This window comes from Kryptolebias marmoratus, linkage group LG19 (assembly GCF_001649575.2).
Source record: "Kryptolebias marmoratus isolate JLee-2015 linkage group LG19, ASM164957v2, whole genome shotgun sequence".
Classification (NCBI taxonomy): Eukaryota; Metazoa; Chordata; class Actinopteri; order Cyprinodontiformes; family Rivulidae; genus Kryptolebias; species Kryptolebias marmoratus.
In genome coordinates, this window is record NC_051448.1 from 10966645 (window position 1) to 10991934 (window position 25290).

At 40.3% G+C, this 25290-nt stretch overlaps 3 protein-coding genes across 5 annotated transcripts; all 3 read right to left on the reverse strand.

Annotated features, from left to right (window-relative positions):
* Positions 1–200: 200 nt before the first annotated feature.
* Positions 201–12594, reverse strand: prkg3 (protein kinase cGMP-dependent 3). Its single transcript, XM_017423350.3, has 22 exons — positions 12459–12594; positions 10499–10588; positions 9646–9708; positions 9410–9536; positions 9125–9291; positions 8860–8973; positions 7722–7827; positions 7494–7557; positions 7009–7086; positions 6812–6900; positions 6172–6237; positions 5987–6034; positions 5843–5884; positions 5008–5122; positions 4781–4917; positions 4584–4673; positions 4139–4280; positions 3866–4029; positions 3494–3610; positions 3168–3230; positions 2731–2806; positions 201–1507 (listed from the first exon to the last, which is right to left on the reverse strand). The coding sequence occupies exons 2-22, from the start codon at positions 10584–10586 to the stop codon at positions 1421–1423; spliced, it is 2043 nt and encodes a 680-aa protein (XP_017278839.1). The 5' UTR covers positions 10587–10588; positions 12459–12594; the 3' UTR covers positions 201–1420.
* A 41-nt stretch (positions 12595–12635) lies between these two features.
* Positions 12636–20072, reverse strand: LOC108240137 (phospholipase ABHD3). Of its 3 annotated transcripts, none has more exons than XM_037981685.1 (10): positions 19897–20072; positions 18434–18594; positions 18164–18346; positions 18002–18047; positions 17038–17150; positions 16767–16940; positions 16640–16688; positions 16384–16549; positions 16193–16276; positions 12636–12877 (listed from the first exon to the last, which is right to left on the reverse strand). In XM_037981685.1, the coding sequence occupies exons 1-10, from the start codon at positions 19912–19914 to the stop codon at positions 12672–12674; spliced, it is 1200 nt and encodes a 399-aa protein (XP_037837613.1). In that variant the 5' UTR covers positions 19915–20072; the 3' UTR covers positions 12636–12671. The 3 variants fall into 3 exon arrangements, with proteins under 3 accessions (XP_037837613.1, XP_017278840.1, XP_017278841.1); XM_017423351.3 differs by having other exon boundaries at positions 19663–20072; XM_017423352.3 differs by lacking the exon at positions 12636–12877 and having other exon boundaries at positions 14192–16276; positions 19663–20072.
* Positions 20073–21049: 977 nt separating this feature from the next.
* Positions 21050–24917, reverse strand: LOC108240069 (cathepsin B). The gene is made up of 10 exons (XM_017423200.3): positions 24801–24917; positions 24366–24489; positions 24173–24258; positions 23958–24072; positions 23756–23871; positions 22521–22606; positions 22304–22447; positions 22080–22196; positions 21571–21699; positions 21050–21438 (listed from the first exon to the last, which is right to left on the reverse strand). Exons 2-10 carry the CDS (start codon positions 24486–24488, stop codon positions 21362–21364), a joined length of 993 nt encoding a protein of 330 aa, XP_017278689.1. The 5' UTR covers position 24489; positions 24801–24917; the 3' UTR covers positions 21050–21361.
* Between the last annotated feature and the right edge of the window lie 373 nt (positions 24918–25290).

The window sequence follows — 25290 nt, forward strand, 5'->3', positions numbered from 1 at the left end:
AAATTACAAAAATCGATCAAGTATCCTTAAGCAAAAAAGGAGAATGGTTGTCAAGGAATTAAAAAGATTTCAATGTATTTCTATGAAAAAAATATTTGTAAATAAAGTTTTGAGATGTGAATGGCTAAAATAGCTCGAATTATGCTGAAGTAGTTAGTCTGCAAATAATGCATGGACAAATAAGAAGCAGGAAAACAGTGTGAAAGCTGCACCAGCACTCACGTTTATTGGATATGGATTCAGGGGGGATTTGTTTATAGCTAGAATGACTTACACAAGTCTTACAGCTTTATCCTGTTTGTCTCTCACTCCTGTTGCGTACACGTCAGGTACAAACAAGGCAGACCTTAATCCTACCTGCAGAGGAACAGGAAAGCACACTTCACTGCAGAGACCGCATCTGTGCTTCCACACTGAGCTTCCTCTGGGCCTCTTCTGTCATTATCAAGCCCAGCACCTCACTGGGTTCTTTTCTTTTCTCCAGGAAGGAAACATCTGGCGGCATGCCTTATTCCCTTCAGAAACTCTGTTTACTTTCACGCAAACTCGTGCTTTCTAATATGGAAAACCGCTCTTGTGGCGGGCGCGGGAGGGGAACACGGCGAGCCCTTCCTGACTCAGAACCCGCTGCCGCGCCGCACAGCTGTGCACCTCCAGAGCCCAACAATCAGCTGCAACTACCGTCAAACACAGGCGTTAAGCTCCTTATGGAGTTATCGGCCACTTTCCTGCTGTGTTGTTCACTGCAACACGTCTAATCTCCAAATACTTCCACTGCTGGCTCAAAGCTGCGAAGGAGATTTGATCGCAGCACCTGAATGTGCTCACGGTTCGGGCTTCGATGGTGGAAGAGCAGAAGAAGCGAACACGACTGAAACACACAAAACCTCTTCATCAGGATGATTAAGGACGCTTTTATCAAAAGCTGAAGGAAAAACTCTACAAAAAAGAGAGTTTATCATAAACAACCTGAATGTTAAAGCAACAGGCAGCTTCGTCATGACCTGTGTGTTTCCATCCAAAAGAACAAGAAACAGTCTAATACACAAACGACACGAGAGTTCATTTTATGTTTTTTATGCTAAAAGCATTTGTTCTCACTTTTTCACCTGCTGAGTGGTGCTTTTATGACAACCCAAAGACCGTCACACGAATTTAACACTTCTTCGTCAGGAACCAAATCTTCTTGCCATGAATTTAATAACACACTCCCCTCCCACCTCGCCTCAACACCTGCTGCGTGTTTCAGAGCAGCAGAGAGGAACTTCAGCACATATTGTTAAAGGGACCCCCTGCGGTTTCACTATTAGCCGGTGCGAGGAGCATTTTTAATGAATGCGGGATGTTTTGTCTGTTTTTAATGCCGTTCAGCATCGACTGAGGTCGAACTTTGATTTTTTTGGAACCCAAAACGTGAGAATCAGAAGTCACGGTCCCAGCCGGACAACTCCTCATCCGCCTTCGTGTGGTCCTGAGGAAACTGGTCAAAGTTGATGTAGCAGGGACCCTGCAAACAAACAACAGATTCTGTTAAATCAGGAACTACAGATGGGACATTTCATAGAATGGTTTTATGCTCTTAAACCTTTTTATGTTACACATATATCACCTACAGCACAACAGGCATAATTTATACTTTTAAACTTTTGAATCCTATCCTTGGCTATTAATAAAAATGGACAGTTGTAAGTTATTGGCTCTTTGTCTGTTAGCAAAAAAATCTCATGAACCAGAGGACGGATTTTAATGAAACTCTCAGAAAGTGATAATTAGACGTACATCTACAGCTGATTAATATTTGGAGCCAACCTAATTCACGATGGCCGCCACAGCTTATCAAATGTAGCAAACACAAAAACAGCTGTAACTCAGTCCATTTTACAGATATTCAACTAAAGTTTGGTGTGGTAGTAGCTGAAAGGCATGCTCGACACACGCTCGGAGTGCTGACAGATTGCATGAGATCTTTGTTTGAAACTGTGGCTTGGAAGGCGGCGAGGGATATGCATTCCTTCGAGGAATACTATTTTATTGGTTTATGTACTTTTATCACATACATAAAAGGTTCAGCCAAAAAAAAAAAATGAGTAGGATCAGAAACTGAATGGTCTGTCAGCAGCATTCATTCATGAGGCTTTTTTAGTTGGACATCTTATAAATTCTGCAGTTTTTAAACATAAACTATTGCAACAAACAGGATGTGTCATACTTACTGTGTGATTAATAAAATTGTGCTGCCTCAGTCTCTTCATATTACAATCATAATCGTTTGTCCCCGTGTAACTTATTGCTGTGGTAAATTATTGTGATTGTAGCTGATTTTTTTTTTCTTTCTTTTGTGTTTTTAATAGTGTTTTGTTTTGGTATATTTTGTTTTTAACTTCTGAAAGGCACTCTGTGTTACACTTTACTGTATTATGAAAAGTGCTTCATAAAAATGTTTAATTTGATTCGATTTTGATATTGAACAAAGTCCAAATAGAGCAACAGTGACGCTGCTTATGACTAATCCTTAATTACAGAGTTTTTGTTCAAAACTGGTGGGAAAGAAATAACGAACAAGACTTCACCAGAGGTTCCAAACGTCGTGAAGTGAACCTTTTAATTTTGATCAAAAAAGGAGCTCCAAAGAGATCTCCTGTAAAACAACGTCAGCATCTTCTTTTATTAACTCAGGTTTCCCCTTCATGTAAACACAAGAAACCAATAAAAACAAGTTTTTTGACTTGCCTTGCGTATGAGTCGTACTGTCGGAGCATCAAGATGACCCATGCGCAGCTTGTGCCAGTTCATGCTGCTGAACCACCTGAAGGACAAAGAACATTTCAGACTGCCAACGTGTAAATAATCTACAGATAACTATACTGTCACTGATACAAGATGTAACCCCCCCCCAATAAAATTATAATGCTGTATTAACTGAAAGCCCTACTTTTAAAACATATTATATAAATTAACTATGTTTAAATGTATCCTCATGTAAGTTAAACACACTGAACACAAAAAAAATTTAAATTTACATTTTCATAACACTGATCACTCAGTTGCGTGATGATTGAAATCTCAGCTTTAAAAAACAGCGTAGGCAGTGTTGAGTGACTGAACAAAGAAACTTTTTTTTTTTTGGCAGTCTCGGCCCCACACGGATGACACGTTGCCATGGTTACCTGTGATGCCGGACATCTTTGATCCCGTTCTTGGTGTTCCCTAACCTCTGCCCGGGCCGAGGTCTGCAAACAAACAGCGTTCAGAGAGAGGATCACATCATGAGCTGCCAGTTCCAAGAGTCAAAAAAAAGAAAAAAAAAAATCATAAAAACGCAGGAGCATCTCGGTGTTTTGGTCTGCAGGCATTATCCATAATTCATGCTCCGCCCTGAGACGTCTGAATCAAGTGCATTAACTTCAAACTCGCGCAATCCACTTCCAGATTATGAGAAATTATTTATAGCAAGCACTATTTCTGCAAACTGATTAGGGTAAAGTCTTCTTACCTGCACAGTTTACTGATGATGGACTTGGATGCCTCACTCAAGTAGGGCGGAAACTTCAGCACCCCGTCCAAGATTTTGGTGTAAATCTTATGAGGCTCTGAGCTTGAAAATGGAGGGCTGTCAAATTTGAAAAAAACAAAAACAGCGGAGCGTAGTTATTAAACCTTTTGTTCAAATCATATGTAAAAGTTCACCAATCAGTCAAGCTGCAAGGAAACTTGGTGTAACCATACATCTCTGCTGCCATCTGCTGGTCAACCATAAAGCTAAAACATCTTTATGACATTAAATATATGGTTGTGTGTGATTATAAACGTGTGTTAGGTCGTTTTAATAAGTTTTTCAGACATAAATCTCATTAAATAGTATTACCTTCCCACCAAAAGTTCGAAAATCAGGATGCCCAGGGACCAAAAGTCAACTGCAAAGTCGTGTCCCTGATTCTTGATGATCTCTGGAGCCATGTATTCAGGAGTGCCGACAAAAGAGTAGGTTTTCTCACCTCGCACCAATTCCTTTGCGAAACCAAAGTCGACCTCGATAAAGATAGCCACACAAATACAGTTTTATTTATCAAATCTTTAGAATTAGGAGGGCAGATGTTTGGAGCTTGAGGTTTGAAAAGAAACTAATTTCAGGGCGCACCAGTTTGATGTAGCCTCTCATGTCCAGCATCAGGTTCTCCGGCTTCAGGTCTCTGTACATGATGCTCTTCTTGTGGAGGTAAGCGTAGGCCTCCACCACGCAGGCGGTGCAAAACACAGAGACGGGCTCGTCAAAGCGCCCTCTGTCAGTGACACGGATTTGAAGATTATTTTAAAAGCAAATAAAAAGGTACAGTTTCTTCTTTCACACAGAGGTATCACCTTACATCTTTTCACTGCCATCTAGCTGCATATTTTTTAAAGTGGTGACTTCAAAATGCAATAAAATATGTGTCAAACTAACACAAATCTTGCAGAAAAAAAAACTAAAAACCCTTTTTTTTAAAAAAACAAACATGTTGCTAATTTGTACTGATTTCACCTAATTTAAACATCTGAATGTGGACATGAGAAACTTGTTTTAGCCCTTCTTTAATGTTCCTTACACTTCTTTAAGCTTGGTCCAGATCTCCCCGCCGCCGCAGAACTCCATCACCATGTAGATATACCTTGAGTCTTTGAAAGCAGCGTAAAGTCTAAAAATAATAAAAGAAATAGAATAGTTTTAGACATCATGTGCACTCAGCTGGAGTGAAATGTTTTTTTAAAAAAGGCTGCAGATTGTGTTGTAATTGGCTCCTACTTGACAATGAAGTCACACTGGATGGCTTTAAGGATCTTCTTCTCAAACAGCATGTGCTCCTCTTGTCTCTTCGCAACGATTTGCTTCTTGCTGACTCGCTTCATGGCGTAATATTTCCCATGATTTATTGTGGTCATCTAAGAAGAACCAAAATTATCTTTTTATTTCCTTAGCTCTTTAGATAGTAACGCTTTGCAATAAACATGTAGAGAAAACACACAACTCACCAACTGCACACGGCCAAACCCTCCAACTCCGAGTGTGACGGGATCCCCCTGATAACGACCCTCCTGATACAAGACCGGAACCAGATCCTTAAACCTCAGAGAGGAGGAGCTGGGACTGAGAGAAACGGACACATTTTAACTGAAAAGCTAATTTAGTACCTTTTAATCAGCTGGGTTAATCTTCTTTTTAATGCTGCACAATCTATAAAACATATGATGGAAAATAGCATGAAATGTGAATTACATAAAACAGTAAAACAATGTCAGATAGGGAAAAAATTATAGTTAAATAAATAAACTGATCTTTGAATTAAAAAAACAAACTGAAGACATTTTGTTCAGTCAGAATATTTAGCACTGAGCTGAAATAATCAGTGGTCTGGGCAGTTTTTGTGTGAAAAGTTAGGAGCTTCCACAGATAGGCCACCAAGGAGGGTCCAAGGGGGGCAGTGGCCCTTCCTATAAATTTGCTGGCCCCCGAACCAGACAGTGTTATGCATAATTCTGTGTTAACAAAATATCTTTGGAACCACTGGATGGTTTTTAGTGATTCTATCAGAAAATAATCAGTGGATCCTTTTGGAGCCAACCTGATTTAAGATGACCACCAGGGCTAATCAACTATAGCAAACACAAAAATGGCTGTCAATTTTACAGATATTCAGCTAAGATTTGGTATGGTAGTAGCTGAAAGTCACCTCTAACACCTACTCTGAGCACTAACTGATTGCAGGACATTATGCCCAGAAAGCTAAGTCTGTGTACAGCGTCTGGTTTGAGTCTGATTTGATCACATCATTTTTATTCCTGTCAGGAGACTAAAGGTACCACTCACCTTGGCTTTTCTGGAGCTTGTGCTTCCTGCATCACTTTGGAGCTGGATTGTAAAAACAGGACGTGAGCAAGTGACAGCAGGAAACTAACAGGAACACTGCTCCTATTTTCACATCAAAATCTTGGCTCATGTTGTGATACATACTCATCGAACAGCTCCAGGTGCTCCACGGGGATCGTCTCCTCAAATACCCTAAAAAACAACAACAGTGTCAGGCTGTGCAGCATCATTGAAACACAACCGAGAGAATACAAAAGGCAGCAATGGCAGAGACACTCAGTTCAGAGCAAAAACAACAACAGTTTCTGTGTTTTTTAAGTCAGACTCACTCCTTGTCGATGGAGAAGCATGTAACTGGGCCGTCAGCGGTGCAGGTGGCTGTTCTCAGGATCTCTCTGCAAAAAAAAAAAAAAAACAACACAAAAATTAATGTGCAGCACTAAAACATACACACAGTTAATTAGCTAACAATAAACACGAAACACTCATTAAAGTTCAAAACAAGGATGATTAATGAATCATCAACTGAAGTGATTTAATGACTCCATGGATAAATTTTTCAAAAACAAAATAGATTCAAATGTTTTTGTTTAGAAGCTAAATTTTATTTAGGAAATCAATTTAAAATAAACAAATTCATATTTAATATTAATATGTTTGTTGAATAAATTTGAAGTGCTGAATTTATTTGCCTTTTGGGAAGCTTCACGACACATCTGAAGCAGAAAAAAACATGATAACACCAGTGATGCAGTTTGGAGGCACGGCTCATTTTAGATTTATTAAACTAATATGTTGTTCCTTCTGTCATTTATTCTGTTCTGTTGTTTTGTTCATACAGCGTATAAATAAATAATCTGCGTCCACCAGCCCCGCCGCGGCGGCAGCAGGAAGTCTGTACTGAGCTGTGGATGTTCCTCAAAGGTTCTCACAAATGCCTACAGGGTTGAGTTGCGTTTCCATGGTTACCGTATGAGCGCCTGCTCCCCAAAGTGCTCCCCTTTTCCCATCCTGCGAATCATCTTTTGATGTCCGTTCACATTCTTGGTCACCAAAACCTGAGAGGGAAACGCGCATTAGAGCAAAAAAAAAAAAAAAAAGGAGTGCAGAATATAGAGAGTTTTATTTAGATTTAGATTCAGACACTCATTCGGTCTCCAAGTTACCTCGCCTTTGAGGATGATGTAGAATGTGTTTCCTTCTGACCCTTCACGAACTATAACATCTTTGTCTTGAAACTTTACCTGGAAGAGGCAAAATGAAAGAGAAAAGTATTAGGAGTTTTCTAAAATTACCATTATTGACTTGAAAATATGGCCATTTATCCTGGCTTACTTACCAAAATGAAAAATAAATAAATAAATCTTTGTACATAGTACAGCCCAGCACATACCAAGTACTTAACTGGTATTTACCGATTCATACCTGGTACCTCCGAGGACTGGGACATACTATGAAGTGACTTGTTACCCTGTAACTTACAGACATGTGTCCAGTAGGTACCAGGAACCGGGCTGTATTATTGCTGTCATTTTGTTTTCTCAGCGTTTACCTGTGTTTTAACTCCTACAAAGTGTTTTAACATTTGTTCAACAAAGTGCACTTTTGACGTGCTTTCCCAAGAAAAAGTCATTCAATTTGAGGTACTCACCTCCTCCATAGAGTCAATGATCTTTGACAGCTGCACGTCGTTCAGGTCCTTTAGAGTGCGAGAGCTGGCAAAATAAAAAAGTCAGAAACAGTCACTCGTGTGGTAAATGGATGCAGTATAAAAAATTTTAAAAAAGAGTCATGACAGATAAAAGAAAAACAAGATTATCAAAGAACAGATTAACTGTTTCAGACATTCAAAAGAAAGCTGATGAATATATTGACTCACGTCTTCAGGAAGCCCATGAGCTGCTCCCGCTTCTTCTTGGACTTGTTGGTTATAATAGTTCTGTAGGTCTGACGCTCCATGCACCACAGATGCACGGCGGCCTTCGCTGCATCATTAATCAAACAACAAACACGAACAGCCACATTTTAGTCATACAGACACATTCTTACTCACATAAAACTTATTTTACTGAAAATGGGTTAGCAACAGGTGTAAATAACTGTGGCTTCTAAATTAATTTGATCCAATTTTAGTCTTCTTAACCCCAGAGAGTCTTAAGATGCTCTGAGGACTGTGCTGTTGAAAGTTACTGGTACATGGAGTTGTTTAGAGACTTCTTTCACTAAGTTTCATGAGTTTTTTTTCTAAGAACTCTAGTTTTAGTAGTGGGTAAAATACGTAAATTATGTACCAAGCTGAGCTTAAAACATCTTGTCAGATTAACCATACATATTTTAGATCCTCCAAATCAATTAACAATCAAGCAAAAAGTGAGATCATACTTTTAGCAAAGCTTAGTGTTAAAATAAATGCAGCTTTGCCACATAAATTACAAAAATTTAACAAAAAAAAACAACTTTTGCCTTCTTATCAGCTGTTACTGTTTGCTATTAATAACTAATCCTTAAGTTTAGTAAAACCATATGAGGTCCTGATAAAGTTTTTGTGATGGCATAATTGATGCGGCAACATTTGGTTTCAAAAAGGGAACAAAACAGGGAACAGAAATCACAGGTAATGAGGGAACAAAACAGCATCTCAGCCACTGTTTAATGTACCAATGTCTAATTTGGAGCATGAACCTTGTAACACGGCCTGAAGTTGTCAAACACACAAAAAAAGTTTCATTAAACAAATGCATTTTTCCATTTTACTCAGTGGGATGAAGTAACCATGGCAACTGTGCACCACAGAACTGTTCGACCTCCTCGCTGCTGGGTGCAGTTATATTTATGTGTTTTTTTTAATTTAGTTTCATTCAGAAAAAGAAGCAAAGGAGATCATTTCACATCTGCGCAAATGTTCAGGGCAGACCCAGGGCTCTGATTTCCCTTAAAAATCACAAAAATAAACAGCTTCTCGCGTCAACAGAGCAAGACAAATAGGTATTAATACACTGTATATCATAGAGGCAAACCTTTGACTGTTGCTGTTCGCTTGCAGTTGTACAGGATGGCTAACTCTCCAAAAACATCTCCTCTGGTGAGAGTCCGGAGGTCCTGGCCTGCCTGGGTGACAGTCAGCTCACCATCTAGAAGGACAAGCAAATAAAAATGACACATTTTCCACATAGAATTCAAATAAATGTCTGAGTTTGAAGGGGAAATTTTACTTTTGCTTCGCAGAAAGCATAAAAACAGCGAACAAAACATATATTTCAGTTTTTCAGGTCATGCCCTCACCTGCAACGATGTACATGCTGTCCCCTTCAGACCCCTCGCTGATGACCTCCTCCCCAGGTTTGAAGTGAGAAGCCTTCAAAAGGTCCACCATCATGGCTATCTGCTCATCGTCGAGGCGGCTCAGGAAGTCGTTCTTCTGGATGGCTTTAACAATCAGACTGGTCTCGCTGGTGATGGGAAGAGTTTGATCAAAACAAATCAAATGGAGCTCCTGTCAGCCAACGTACAAACTCATCCAACTGATTCATGAATGAGAACCCCTGGACAGCAGTGCTGACCACTCACCTGACCGTCTTCTTGACTTTCATCTGTGAGATTGCCACGGTTTCAGGGATCGGCTCGGGGGCAATGACAGCCGCACGGCTCTTTCTGAATTCAGGCTCGACCTCATTGCTGCTCGGGGAGGGAAACTCTGAAGAAGGCCAACCAGACAAACCCAAACAGACAAAAAAAAATCATCATCCAAGATCACTTGAAATGTGTGTATTTAAACAGCAGATGTGTGTGAGTCCATGTTGTACCGAGATCGTGATATTGACTATGCAGTTCTTGTAAAAGCTTTTCTTTCTCTCTCAGCCGTTGCTCTGCGGAGTAAGAAGAAGAAGAAAAACATATTTTAATGCAAAAAAAATTGAAGGAAACAGGCTTTTATGTTTCTGCTCTAATTGTTTTTTTTGCTCTTTTTATGGCACAAACAACAAAAAAACATGCTCGAGGCTAACTCAGGTGCTGTACAGTTCAAGATATTTATTTCTGTATATGTGCAGAATTATTTTCTTTCTCAAACTCTTGGTTATAATGCTGCCTTGGTTGGGAGTCTCTATTTTAAATTTGGTTATTTTAAAAATGGTTCATTCAACCAGTTCTCCCCACTTATCGAGCCTTATCCTTAAGGTGTTTAAGTATCACCTGTTGTTTCTTTGACCGCTTCCCATCTGACTCTCAGGTACATAGTTTACTATATAAAGTTATAAATTTGCATTCAAGCTGCAAATGAGTTCAGCTTCGCCACAATTAACAGGCGTCATAGCAAAAACAGCAAGTGAGCGGAGAAACGCAACTTGGTGTTTTAATTCATTTAATAAAGTACCAGATGAGACCGTTCCCATTCTCACAGACTAACAGCAGAGTTATCATACAAGGCAGCCTTCATCAGAGTTTGTTTTATCAGCCTCAAAGTGCGTTCAGATACATAACGACACATCTCAAAATCCTGTTTTGCTTCAACACCATTCAGCTCCAAAGTATTCAGAAGCATCGCAGATTATTTTTGTACAGGTGTGGGCTTCAGAGCTGTGATCCAACTTTTTTTTTCTGCCTGAGGCCGGATGTAGTTTGAAATGAATGAGATTTAACAGCGTTTGTTTTACTCACCCAGCTCTTTATTATGCCTCTGCAGCTCCTGGTTGATCAGACATTGCTTTTCCAGCTGATGCTTCAGATCCTGAACCTGCTTCTCCATCGCTACAGGGGAAAGGGAAAAAAATAAATAAATAAAAACACAGAGGATCATTTGACAACGACTTGACATTTTCTGCAAAAATACAGTGTGGATGCTGATTTTGCTGAAAAAGTAGCAGAACTTGATAAAAGCTAAAAGTAGCAAAAAGCTAGCTAACAATATTAAAAGCTACCTAGAAACTTAAAGTAGCAAAACACCATCTAAAAGTTAAAAAAAAAATAGAGAAAAGAATTAGGATTTAGAATAATTAGAATTAGGATAACATTTGAAGTTGTGTACCAGGACTAAACATACTGATATGTGTGGACTTCATAGATGTTTATAACTGTATGTTATATAAAAGGTTTTTACCAAATACTGAATTCATTTGCACAGCATGTGAAACAGCATGAGAACTGCTGAATAATGCAGACTAATGATGGACAGCCAACAGGGAGCTCTGTGAGCGCTGGCACATCCTGCCAGCTTCACTCCTCAACCACTTCATGCTTTCCCAGCACATGTGACAGATTATTGTCCTCTGCAATACATTTAAATGTTTAAACTGAGTCAAATTAACCAAGCAACATGTGGGGGCATGTTAAACACACACACAACCTGTTTACAAAAGTTCCGCAAGTTTGTTTAACCTTTTTAATTTTGCAGATATTGGGAAAGTATTGATTCGCTATTGACATGAGTTATTTTCACTAGATAACTGCTTACCTGGCCAATAAACTAAGCACACACTCAATAAAACCTGCGACGAATAAGCTGTTTGTCTGTGATCATTGCGCCCTTCACGTGACCCCAAATTATTGCTGCCTCACCCTGAACATTGAACAGCTCTGAGATTAGACGGGATGTTAAAGCAAATCATAAAGCTGGAGAGCAACGGAGCAACATAAACTGCGACAGGGGACGTATAAGGTTCCTGCTGCTTTGATGAAGATCCAGACAGGAGATGAGACGGATGAGGATCAGAAAGTCTGCATAAACGGCACACTTTCAGCCCTGCTTTGTCGTGTAAACAGACACCGGTGTGAGAGTAAAGCATGGACACTCGTGCAACTGCAGAGCCAGGTGACAGCAGACCTGTGCACAGGGCTGCAGCTTACAGGGATTTGCCTTCAGGTGTTTTATTAACCAGTTACCAAAGCGCAGACAATAAAGGCTGCGCACAAATACAATTTGAAAGCTTTTGAGGAACTATAAAGAAATAAATCGAGGACGAATTGGGGTGATAACCTTTAGTCCACACAAGTCAACATTTAATAATGAGAAACCACAACACACATTAGCCTGGGGCAAGTGACGCAGAGATCCTCATAAAGTGGTCCGTTCTGCTGCTCGTGTGTTCATTTATTCCATATATGTTGCCACAGACAAGCCACAGATCTGTAACTCTGACAGTGTACAAAACAATGTTTATTTAGGAAGATCCTGGGAAGAGAAATCTGACTGTTTTCCAGTTGTGTATCGGGAACATGATGCTCCATCATTACAGCCATGCAGCCAGCATGCTGTACGCTTCCTGCTGCTTTATTAATAATTCACAGGAATGTGTAACTACAGCTGAATTCTCATAAGTTGGACTGTAATAAAACGGGTCTGGACTGTTTAAAATGCCCTCTCTGTCAGGACTTTATAGCTTTATAACCACAAGTAAATCATTGTTATTTTACACCCGATGTTCTTGAGTTCCAGCCTTAATTATTTAAGTTTAAATATATGAATATATATATATAAACAACAATAAATCTGAAGTTTAAAAACCAGGAATTGGATTGTGAAAAGTGGCTTTTCAGCACACGTAAATGCATCACTTTTCATGTGGTTTGCAGTTATAAGAAGTTTAAAATGGACTCGGACTGTGTGGACAGGTCACCTTACCTGCAGGAGGATGCACCGTCAGTAGAGAAGATGTTCAGATTGTGAAGGCCGTAGGACCAAAAGGAGCCAAAATGATCAACCTGCACTGATCAAAATCTCCACCTCCAGTCGTAGAGCGGCTTCTGTAACCTGTTTGACTCTATAAACAGAGCATGCAGTCTGCAGCCCCTCTAGCATTACTACCTTCACTCTGTCTTTTATTTTGATCGCGGCCTAACTTACTTTGAAATGTCTGACTTGTGCTTCTCTCCGACCCGCTCTCGGTCTTTCCTCGTCCCGTCTCTTTCCATATCTGTCAAACAGCAGCTGTGGTGTTGAATCATTAACCCACAGACCTGAGGCTCCGCCCATCACACCAGGTGGGAACAGCATGGAGGAGAGGGATGGTCTGGGGATGGGGTGGGGAAACTTAAATCCCTCTGACAGATAAAATGCAGAAGAAAACCAATAAAAACAAGCCGATAAAACACCATTATAAAAGAAGGCTTTTGCTTAATCTGTGTGTGCGCTTTTCTGTCTGTTAGCAAAATATCTGCTGAACCACTTGACAAATTTTGATGAGCCTTGCAGAAAGTGATCATTTGGTGTACGCCTGCGACCAGTTCAAGATGGCTGCCACAGCTAACTGACCTCAGAAAGCAAATAAATGGCTAGAATTTAGTTAATTTTACAAATATTGTGCTCAGATTTAGTGTGGTAGTAACTGAGACCAATCTCAAACACATATTCTGAGTGCTACCAGATTGTGCCACTTTGTCTGTCTGTTAGCAAAATATCTCATGAACCACTGACTGAAACATTCAGGAACAATAACAACTGGTTGTACCTTCACAGCTGATTATCTTTGGAAGCCAACCCAACATCTGGCGATATCGCACAACACTGGGCATAATGTTACATTATGAGTTGACCAAAACAGCTACAACTCTGTGATTTCACAACGTAGGATGATCTTAGTGTAAAACAGACACAAAATATGCATTTTCTTCAAGGAATATTAGGCCTTTAATGTATACTTGATGTGCTTTAGTTTGTAATTCTGACATATAAAACTCTAGTTTTGGATTAATGTGACATGTACAATAGTGATGTCATATTTTGTGCTGACGTATCAAATCCCAAGAATATAAATAAGAATTCAGTGAGCAACAAGAAACTCACTGCAATGCAAGAAGAACACAAGCAATATTATAAATCAGTTCAATATATCACTTTCTTTCATCTGTTCACATCTTTATAAAATTCCAGTCTTTACACATTTTTCCCCTCTCCTCTGACACAGCAGTTTAGGACAATTACTGAAGCTGGGGGCAATCAGTTCAGCTCGCAGATTGCATCTCGCAGCGTTGGAAAGTGTCCATTTGTTTCCATTTTTCCACTGGATGTTTTCCAGAGAGTACAAACGAATCTAAATGAGGCTGAAGCAGTTAGCATTGTGACAGAGGGCGTGGGCTTTTATTGTTCACAGTTAATTATTGATATCTCTGGTTAATCAGCAACGTTAATGACTCCGCAGCTCAGAGATAACAGGCCGCGGATTAAAGCCCTGGAAGCAAAAACGGATTTGATGTTTAGATCTGCACGCCTTCTGACATTTTATCTTTTTTTGGAAGTGTTAAATACTGTAAAATAAGTGTTGAATCAATGTTGCTACTAATAAACAAAAGCCTCACCTTAAAGACAAATTCAGCTTTTAACTACCTAAAATGAAAAGTCACCAGCTGACAATAAAATTCTGTTAATCTCCTTTATTTTGTCACTGTACGTGTAACAAGTAAAACCAAAAATGTGTTGCATAATGCCCACATATTGCAGGTTTAACATGCTGTACATTATAATACTGGGTGTGATTGTGTTTACAACTCATACAGATAAGAAAGGCAGAATCATGGGTTGAAAAAAAAAGTGTTTTAAGTCTAAATGACTGTTGTGAGCATATAACATACATACAAAATCACTAATCATCGTCGTCTTCATGCTTCAAACAAAGGCAGAAAATTAGCATCATTAGCTGATGTAGTACCTTTATGATCATGAGTCAAGGCTGACATTACTTCTCGTTAAGAAGTAAAACAACTGAGGCTTCAAGGTAAAATGGCATGAATCATAAATTAATACCCATCTTGGTATTGGTACAATAAAGTGTGATGCACTTCTAATAAGTGCACTCAGAATACAATCATCAATTGTATCTATGCAGGGCAAGTGCCAGGATAATTAAATTCAAGTCTAATTCCTGCAGAAATCTTAAGGAACGATCAAGTAAAAATAGCTACAGACTCGACATGATTAACATTCCTTCATCTGTATTTTCTGAACGACATGTGCAAATTACAAACAAAAAGGCAGATCTGAGCACGAAACTTCATCACCAGCAGGTATTACAAATCACTCCTGACAGCAGGCACTAAAATAATTAGATACCACACAGAGCTTTACTGCTTTTTTTTTTCTTAAAACTCTTTCAGCTCGTCTTCCCCTGGTACACTGCAAACGTTTATCTGCAGCCAGGCAAGAAAAATAAAAATAGGACACGAGGTTTATACCTGTGGTTCACATTCTTTTCAGCTTTTTTTGACCCCGACCACTGCTGGCTGAAGTACATTTAACAGAGCTTCATAAACCTATAATATAATATAATACTTTCTTTTAAAATTACTTATTTTATTTACTTATAAACAGTTAAATCTAAGAATCCCACAGACAAGATAATTAGATCCTCTCAGAACCCCACTGGATGTTTCACAACCAAGACGGGCATCCCGACCCAACTTTGGGACACAGTGGTTTATAAAAAATATCCAGAAGACAGTTAAACCTTCTGCTTTGTCGTATGTCACAAAGACATAGTTCAGATCATTTAAAGTGAACATCTATGAAAAGAATAATTAATATCTCACCTGTTTTAGCTCTTTGAACAAGTTCAGTTTGGAGAAATAGAGTTTAATAGCTAGGTGACGGTTTATAAAAGACTGTTCGCATGAACCGCTATGACATATTTCAGATTGTATCTGTTTCAAGACGTTAGCAATCCACTTTTGCCCTGTTCAAACTAGCCATTAGCTCATTAATCTGGTCAGAATCCAAACTGAGGTCATTCAAAGAGCTATCTACAAGTAAGAGCTTTGCTTAAATACTCAACAGCTGAAGGTGGAGCACTTTAAACGCTTATTTTCTGACAGGAAACGAGTCTAAACTCTGTTTTTACACAGTTTTATACTGTGCAGCTGGGACGGATCTTTATGGAAATAAACTAGAAAGATGATCATATCAAGAGACTAGTCTTTTAAAAATATATTATCATATATTTCGGTGTGGACATTAGGCTTAAGTTTTTCATATGCTTGAGGATTTCACACTTAAAAAATGGCCTCCATGGCTTGAGTTTGTCATCTGTTGCAGATTTCCTCGGACCATCTGAGGCGAGAGAACCTGAGATGGTGAGGAGGTAGATTATCGGAGCTGAAGTGATGTCTTTTAACCGTGCAATAACTTCTCTGAAAACCAAAACCTCTATATGTTTGAAGTAACAGCATGCGAAACTAAACAACACATTTCTGTGACTATTTTTTGTGTTTTTCCCCCAGTCAAAACTACGCAGTGACTGTGGTGTTTACACGCTCAGTCCTATTCGATGCCACAGGCTTTCTTGATGTCCCTCTGGTGTTCGAAGACGGCGCGAACAAACTGGCCAAACAGGCGCTCTATGTAGCTCTCACCGCGCGGAAACAAACCCTGCAAGAAGGCGATGTGTCCGCCGTGAGCCGTCAGCAGAAGGGCCACGTGCGGCAGGCTCTGGACTATGGAGACCGGGAAAGCTGTTGGAGCGAGAGAGGCGACAAACCAGTGAAGTCTTGGTGTTAATCTCAGTCCTCAACAAATACGTTCTGCAAATAAAGCCTGGATGATGAACCGATTTAATCACCGTGCTGAGGAGAGAAGGGGTCGTCAGAAGCGTTGAGACACAGGATTGGAACAGCGGTATGTGGGAGTTTGCTGCCTGGGCTGGCATCGCGGTAGTAATCTATGCAAGACTTATAACCAAACAGCAGGGACGTGAAGCGCTCGTCGAACTCGCGGATGGTCCGTGCCTAAAACGAAGGAAGAAACGAGGTGACGAAGGGAGGACAAACACGATTACGCTCAAATAAAAATGAGCCGCTCTCTTTAACACAGCGTACCTTCAGGACATAGTCGATATCCACCACTTTCTCCAGAATCTTCCTGTGTCTGGGAGAAAAACACACTTTTCTCCGTTACAAAATGTGGGTCTACACACCTAATGTGGTGCTGCAGTAACGGTCTTACCTGGTGACAGTACGACACAGGCCACGTGTGAGGTGTTTGTTGAAGAGAAGCCGGTTCAGAGGCTCCTCCATGGACTCAGACGACTTCTGTGCGTCCCAGGCCACGGAGATGGTGATCCCTGCGACCATCCCCGACTCTGTGCGCTTACGGGCCAGGTAGTTTAATAATATCATCCTGCAGAGAGAAGGATGGAAAAAAGCAATGAGGCCGACGCAAGTGTGAACGCACATCAGCTTAAACCGTTACACCGCATTAAACACCAACAGCTTACCCTCCCAGAGACACACCAGCACCGAGCACAGGGGCGTGAGGATAAAGTCCTTTCACGTGTCGCATCACCCACTCCAGATCTGAAGTGTTGGCAGCGCAGTAGGTGACCGGCGTCTGACAGAAGGAAGAAATCCACAGGAGGAGTGTTACATTTTATAGTTTTTATACGGTTACTGAATTATTGTTACACTGAACTTATATATGACAAGTTATTCATAATAATCTTGACAACAAAAGAGATGTTTCAGGTCATCTGTAAATTCCAACAAACTTTACTGAAACAAAAAGACGTTTTGCATTTTTAAGGTTATTACTCAGCTTTTCGAAACAGGTGGTGATGTAAGGAGAATTTACAGCAGACAGGTAGTGTTTTCTTTTTAGCCGTATTTTTTTAATGGCATTGTTGCTTAGTGATCATTCAGTTTACTTTATTTTATTTGTTCTGTTTCTGACAGATGTTGCAGATGCATCAAAGTAGGAAGGCTCTCCCAAACTTGTTGTTTATGAGCCACAGAGTGACAATAAAAACGATTCTAGTCTATATTTAAGTGATGTAGACTCATATTGAGGGGATAAAGCACAACACCAAGTCCAAAAATCAATTAGTCTGCTGTGTGAAACATAAATAAAACTGCAATAACTCACTAGTTCATGACACTTTGCTTTGCAGTTTGAAAAAGATATATTAGTTTTGGGTTTCATTTTAGGAAATCGGCACATAAAGGATGGAATATGTGCTTAAGAAAAACTGGAAAGATCGTAACTCTGATAAGACAGCCCTCAGTAACATGAAAAACATCCTTGTAAAAAGAACACCCCTGAGAAGTTGAGTCTTTTAGAATTAAAGACCGGGAGCAGATTACCACTAATAAGTTGAAAAATTATCCACCTTGTAGCAACAAAGTGTGAACTTTGTGCACAGAGTCTTTTAAAGTAAGACGCACAAGTAAAACTATGATACGCACCAACAACTCTTCCCCTCCGACTCCTCTGTTGTTGAAGACGACGCATCTGGAAAATAAAGAGTCCATTAAAACCCCTGTCAAGAACAAGGTGTTGGACAGAAACATTGGTTTGTATTCTTCTGACTTCGACAACCGTTCTCAGGAGAGAGACGAGGAGCCGACCTGTAGCCGTGGCGTGTGGCCTGTCTGACAGCATGAAGCACGTAGGACTGCTGGCTGTTCCCCGTCAGGCCAGGCAGGATCAGCACTGTGGGGCGGGTGGAGGAATCTGGGTGCGTCACGCTGCTCTCGTTGTCCACCCAGTCCAGAGAGATTTGACCTCCGTCGACCGTGCGGAGCAACTCACTGAGCCATGAAAACGAGAGGACACAACGTGAGGGAGACGTGACGTCAGGCCGACGTGAAAATGTGCCGACAAGAGTTTCTTCCCACTTGCGATAAGTGACGGGCGGTCTGGTTTTAAGGAGGGCGCAGACGAGGGTTTGAAGCCGACCCCCCCAGCACCAGGGTGTGGGACTGAAGCGCTCGGCCACCACGGGACAGTGTTTGTGGAGGAACACGCTAAAAGCATTGCTGCAGATCAGAGCTGGTTTCTGAAAAGAAAAGAGACCAAATGAAACAACAGAACGTTGAACAGCACAGGACTTTCTAAATCAACGTCACAAACACAAGCTGGAGAATGTTACACTATCAAGTATTTGTTACTCGTTTATACAGCAGACAGAAGTTTAGGCATGTATAATACACAGTGTTTTGTTTTTTATTTTATAATTGTCAACAGTCCTGCAAAATACCACATCCATGTCTTAAATGACTTTAAACCCCATTAGAACTTCATTACTGCACAATATAAACCATTTGTTACTTGTTTATAAATGCCACAAGCATGAGTAAGTCAGTTGGTTGCGGTCCTAAAACATAACTAACTTTCAGCTTTGCTACATAAACTACAGCAGCATTGCATGTGTAAGCCAGACAAGCAATTAAACTTTATTTTTACAGTTTGAAGATGCTGAGGTTCTCCTCGGGAGGGACAAGGATGGACAGGATTAGGAATGAGGTCCTCAGAGGTTCAGCAGAGGTTGAACGACTGGGAGATAAAGTTAGAGAGGCCAGACTGAGATGGTTTGGACATGTGCAGAGGAGGGACAGTGGGTATATTGGTAGAAGGATGTTAGAGACGCAGCTGCCAGGAAAGAGACAAAGAGGAGACATATGGATGCAGTTAGAGAGGACATGGAGGGAGTTGGAGTGAGGACAGAGGACACAGAGGACAGAGTTAGATGGAGGAGGATGACTCGCTGTGGTGACACCTGAAAAAGGGAAGAGCGGAAAGAAAAAGAAGTTTCTTAAAAGTGCATGTTAGAATTTTGCATGCATTTAGGAAAAAGATGGCAAAGATTCGCACAGATTTGTATTTTACAGATCGTGATTATTGCAACAAATTCAACTTTTTAAAAAAAAAAAAAACAAATAATGTAGATAAATAACAAATCAATATCAATGTGAATAATAATCCTCACATATATGTATTAATGTGAACACGTTTTTATCAAATCAGATAAGTAATTAATGACAATAACGTTAGGAATATGTAAAAACGATGAATTAAACACGACTGGAGGTGATTTCTGGAGCTAAGGTTGTCCGCGGGGACTGACCTGACACTGGCGGCCCCACAGATAGTACAGAGCAGCGGTCAGGGAGCAGACGAGCACCGTGTACGGCCTGGAAACACACTCCCAGTATGTTCTCCACAGCTCCAAACTGGATAAATACATGACAAAGTCCTGTCTGCCTATTATTATCTTCCAGGTCAAAACTGAGCCCGGAGACAGAGAGAGAGAGACGCGACGGAGAGGAGAACTGACAGACAGAAGTTATAAAGGTAATACCCGGCAACCAGCCTTCATCCCCTCCAGCTAACGATCAGGACGATTCGCAGCTTCTTCTTTTACCCCGAAAAAAAAACAGAAAGAAGTTCCGTTAACTATGACGGGGACGGAGTCCACACGAAGGATTTCAGTAACCGGTGTTTTTCACCAAGAACCCCGGCTTCCTGCTCTGAAAGATCGTCTCTGATTCGTCCGTTTCTTCCTCTGTGCTCGTCGCCTCCTGACAGCCAATCGGTTAAATGCGCTCTACCGCCCCCTGCTGGCGAGCGGCGCCAAACTGCAACTGCAGGTACAGGAGCTGCGCCAGTCTGCAGTGTGTTGGTTTGCTTGTTTGTTTGTTTGTTTGTTCAAAGCCTTTAATTTGACAGCAGGTGTCACCAATATCTTCATGTTACTTTGGTCAAAGGTTTGTTGCCATCAAAATAGTTGCATCCCCATGTTAATGTTCACGATTATATTATTATTTTTATTGTTAAAAATAGATTTAAAGTGTATGTTTTTCTTTTATGAAGGACCTCTTCAAATCTGGACTTATATGACTAAAATAATTCAGTTTGAATATTATAATATATACAGGAACAATTTATTGTATGTAACCACAGTTTTTAAAATATTTAACATTTGTCGTTCGCTAACTCGAGCATAATAGACTAGGACTCCTACCCTTTATAAAGCTGTAAAACCTTTGATTATTTCTGTTTTGTTTCGTTGATGTTTGTTCTTTCCAAATACCATGTTCTATATTTAAAACTCTAGATATTCATAGTTTGTTTTGCCTGTTTAGTTATACACAATAAATAGGTGTCCGATTTTTCAAAACATTAGTTATTAAACAAATACATTTGAAAATATTTTTATTATATTAACTGCAAAGAGTGTAAATATGTGCTTTGATGATATTTTCAAAGAATTCTAAGAAAAAATATAATTCTATATGATATATCCTCTACTTTATCTCATTTAAATGGTCCTATAACTACACAAAAACAGTCTTAGCTTATAAGCATTGTTAGTGGGAATTCTGAGGCTGTCATTTCTTGCAACAGGATTCGAACTGTTCATGGTTTTATTTTTATTTTACTGACTGCCAAAGAGTTTGTGAAAACCAGGTGTTGATCAGCTCACTTTTAAATAATAAAATGTGAGAAACACATGAAGTTATCTTATAATTTATTGTGATTTGGGCTCATGTTCATCAGGAAATGTTCTTTAGTACATGAATGGCTCATCCTCTTATTATGATTAAGTCTTTCCTGGATGATATTCTGAAATGTATACATTTACACAACATGAAATTCTGCTTCTTCCTGCCCAGTATTCTGGTCTCTAATTGCCCCACAAAGGAGCTTGGGATGCAACAATTTATTCCCTACTTATCAGAATAAATCTACTAATGTTTACAAAGGTCTTGTTTGTTTCTTGCTTGATTTATTTGTTGATTATCTGCCACCAGGACTTCTTTCGTTCAGTTCAGTGGGGATCCTGCGACCACCTCGGACTCGATCCCGCATTCATCGCTTCCACGTTTGATCTTGAAGAAACCTGCGATGAGAAGACAGCATACAGTCGGAGGGATGTCTCCAGTCGCTGTTGGAAACTCAAATCTGCTGGTCTTCCGTACAAAGAAGAACACACAATACGACCAGGAAACATGACATCTTCTCCCTCATGTACCTTTGTCTCCCCAGTCACTGTTCCAGGAGTTTGCAGCTAACCAGTAGGGGGTGCCATTCTCCTCCCCCCAGCCCAGGAGCTTTATTGCATGACCTCCAAGCTCTTCCCCCGTCACATGCTGATACACACCTGGTAACAGTGACAGAAAGCACAATAACTCAGAAGATATACAGAAGCTTTTCTAAAGCATAAAGAGAGCCAGCAGACTTAAATAATCTCAGTCAGATAGGAATAAAATCAATCATTTTTAAAGTTGCTGGTCACTGGGTCTCAAACTTGTATTCAACATTAATATTTTTTTAAATAAAAAACTAGAAAGAGTCTAATACACAGCTTTAAAATATTAGGGTCTTAACTGATTCCTGCATGGCAGCGACTCACAGGAATCCCTTACTGTTGGATGAATTCAAGTTTGGATTAAAACTTTCTTTAAAGACAATAAGGGGGCCCACAAACTAACACATCCTAAGGAGCATCTGTATTTATAGCATTTAAAGTAAAAGCCTCACCAGTCTTATACTGCAGAAAATCCTCATAGACAGTAAAAGCAGCCTCCACAGGGCCGTTCTTGTACAGCTCAGTCATGATTTGCTCCTGCTGGGACGGGACGCTGTACGAGCGTTTGCCTGAAGTGGGGAGACACAGGAGAACTCAGAGACAGATGGAAGACAATATAATATGTGATGGAAAGGCTGATTTTTTTTTTGTTTGTTTGTTTTTTTCATGGCTGTACCAAGGTGCTTGTCCTTCGGGTACGATGGCGAGTACCCATCGATGCACTGCTGCACACAGTCAGGAGTGTCCTGTTCACCCTGACACGGAGGACGGGTGCCGTTTACGTGATGTTCACAGGGAGCAATGCTGTAGGGTCTGCAGCCTGGAACACACACACAGCATCTCAGACTTATGATGCTCAAACCAGCCTGAACTGATGAGTGAGGTGAACTTACCAATATTGGAGCCATACAGGCCTCCTGTTACAAGTCCTTTGCTTGTCCAGAAATCCCACGCAGCAGAGGGATAACCCCCGAAACATCTACAACCACCAAGAAAGAAAACACATAATGAGTTCTTTAAAAGCCCTTTCACTGGGGTACAACACCGATTTAGGTTTCCTAATGAGAGCAAGCGTCATAATTACATCATAATTTTACATTAAAATGTCATGTTTCCATTACAAGCTGAAATAAAAAGACAACCATGTTGACTTTACACCCTTAACAGGTCTCCAGCCAACACAGGGACTAGAAAAGACTGTGATGCTGATTTCAAGGATCACGAGTTCTTCCAAACAGCCACCAAAGGTTTCAAAATAAACTCATGATCTCCATAAAGCTGCAGAAGGTTCTTCAGTATGGGGTAAACTACACGTTACCTGGAAATGTGATAAATTTTACAACTAAATGCTGACGGGATTACTAGAACAACATGACTGAATCCAAATAAGATTGCAAAAAAGCTTCAGTGCATTTTTCTTGTTGATCAGAACACCCAGTTTGACCTTTGTGGAACGAAATGGAAGGAAAATATTTCCTAAATTCCTGAAGACAGTACTTTCTGGTAGCAAAACAAGACACAGAGAATTTGTTTGATTAAAAAAAAACATGCAGAAGGCATGGAGGTGGACTGGTCATGATTTGATTGGGAGCTTGCTGTATGTTGCAGCCAAAGTATTAATTGCCAAACAAAAACACATCTAAAACTGTGTGTAACAACAATAACAACAAAAACAGTGAAGAAATGTCAAGAAGGTGCATCTAATACCTAACCTAAAGGGTTGTAGAGGTAAAAAAAATATTTTAAAAAGAGTCTTAACTGGCTATAAAACCAGTAACAAGCTCTGTCACTTGACAGAGATACGGCACAGTAAAAAAAAAGACAACTGAGTGACCTTTATGATACACAGGGAGTGTTTTTATGCACTGAGAAATCTTGGCTTTCAGCTCGATTCCTTACGTTATTAAAAAGCATTGACAAAATAGTAAAAAGGGATCATCTTGTTTTTATACCTTTTAGAAGTGAAATCATCTCTGTCTTGTCAAGCTAACCAACATGTTGCGCCCTAACCTTTAAATTCCACTTTAGGTATTTTTTATTGGTCAGTGTTCACGTCTAAGCCTAAATGTAACGGAACGAGTGCCTTTCTAACCGCATAAATGGATTTACGCTTTGTGCCGGTGCTCACCCCATGCCGCATTCATCACAACAGGTGAGCAGATCTTCAGCGGAGATCTCCAGAGAGACCTTACCTCCGCTTTGGATGCACAACCTGTCCGATATGGCTTCAGCTGCTCCAAACGCCTGTGGGAAATCACGATAAGTGTGTCAGCTGGACGGGAAACTGCCCTCTCAGAGTGACGCTTCTGTCGCTCCATTCTCCACCTTACCCAGCAGGATCCACAGTTGCCCTGATCTCTGATCTGCTGGAGCGTGGGACAGTTGGGCCACTGCTGCCGCGGGTCAAAGCTGTCAGGAAGCTGTATGCCTTCAACATCATGACCCCTTAAAAAAAGACAGTTAATGATTTACTACAGATAAGAAACCTTGAGACTGTCACCTGTTGGACATGTGAGAAGCTCACACTCACACTGTAAAAACTTACACTTCTTGCAGCTTGGGTCCCCTCAGTATGGTCCCACACAGGCCTTTCACGTAGCTCATGTCCACATTATGGAAGTTGACGCCGGCCTGCAGAGCAAAAGAAGTTCAGTCACCGCCCTTTGAACACCGCCTGCAGCAGCAGGAGCTTCTTCGAGGAGCTGACACTTCTGCACGAACGCACAGAGACATCTCACCCTCCAGGTGGTGTTGGCTTTGTTGATGAAGTTGATCATCTCCGAGGAGAGAGGATCAGGGTGAGAGCGCGCCCAGGAGACGGAGACCGTCACCGCGACGCAGAGGAGGAACAAAGGCTGCATCCTGCATCCAACATGACATGATTCAAATCAAGAAACTTCATTTGCAGCAACACAAAGCACAAAAGGTGTCAAATTTAAAGCTGACTTATATGAAAACACACATTTTACATTTCAACATTTCAATTCTGATTATTTACGACGAAACTAATTAATTTACCGCAGCTCTAAATGGTTTTAATTAAACTTCCCTTCAATTGTATAATTACAACAAGTGACAAAAAGTGCCAACTATACTTTAAGTTTTTTTCCCCTAAATGGTCAGCAGAAACACAAAAGTAAAACACTTTTCCAAAATGAGTTTTTTACTTTTACCTGTGTTGCTGTTTCAACTGACTAGTCCTTTGCAGAGATTCCTTTTTTCCTCACTGATCAAAACTTGCTGCAGCTCTTTATATCAGGCTGAAGTTAAAGAGTCACATGTCTGAGTAATAAATATATTGTCATCACACCTCTCATATGACCAGAAACACTCCAAAGGTTGACTGTTGCTCTTAAAAACACGATCGAGTAAAAAAAGAGAGAAAATATCCACTCAGCAAATTTGTATTATCTTTATGCAAGTTAGTCTTTGTTTTTTTTTTAAAGAATTGGAGTTCAAATGCACATCCTGCACACCTCAAACATCTACTGTAAGACGTATGATGAAGGGTGCCAGTATGTAAGCACTAAAGCACCTTTATTACTATCCTGTTCACCTGTATCTCATTGAGCAGCTTTAAAATAAAACATGCAAATCCTACACCAAAACACACAGATCAGTCGGGAACAGTGTGCCAGGACTTTTGGTATTGGTAAGTTGCAC

Excerpts from the sequence above, each read along its gene's own strand:
- prkg3 (XM_017423350.3), bottom strand. The coding sequence starts at position 10,586 with ATGGAGAAGCAGGTTCAGGATCTGAAGCATCAGCTGGAAAAGCAATGT. Across the intron at positions 7,828-8,859 it reads GCGAACAGCAACAGTCAAAG|CGAAGGCCGCCGTGCATCTG; the intron begins GTTTGCCTCTAT and ends TTAATGATGCAG. Across the intron at positions 2,807-3,167 it reads AAAGATGTCCGGCATCACAG|GTGGTTCAGCAGCATGAACT; the intron begins GTAACCATGGCA and ends TTTGTCCTTCAG.
- LOC108240137 (XM_017423351.3), bottom strand. The coding sequence starts at position 19,782 with ATGTATTTATCCAGTTTGGAGCTGTGGAGAACATACTGGGAGTGTGTT. Across the intron at positions 18,347-18,433 it reads CCGCCCGTCACTTATCGCAA|TGAGTTGCTCCGCACGGTCG; the intron begins GTGGGAAGAAAC and ends TTCATGGCTCAG. Across the intron at positions 16,941-17,037 it reads GCTGGTGTGTCTCTGGGAGG|GATGATATTATTAAACTACC; the intron begins GTAAGCTGTTGG and ends TTCTCTCTGCAG.
- LOC108240069 (XM_017423200.3), bottom strand. The coding sequence starts at position 24,488 with ATGCAGCCTTTGTTCCTCCTCTGCGTCGCGGTGACGGTCTCCGTCTCC. Across the intron at positions 23,872-23,957 it reads GCAACTGTGGATCCTGCTGG|GCGTTTGGAGCAGCTGAAGC; the intron begins GTAAGGTGGAGA and ends GATTTCCCACAG. Across the intron at positions 21,439-21,570 it reads CAGTGACTGGGGAGACAAAG|GTTTCTTCAAGATCAAACGT; the intron begins GTACATGAGGGA and ends TTCTCATCGCAG.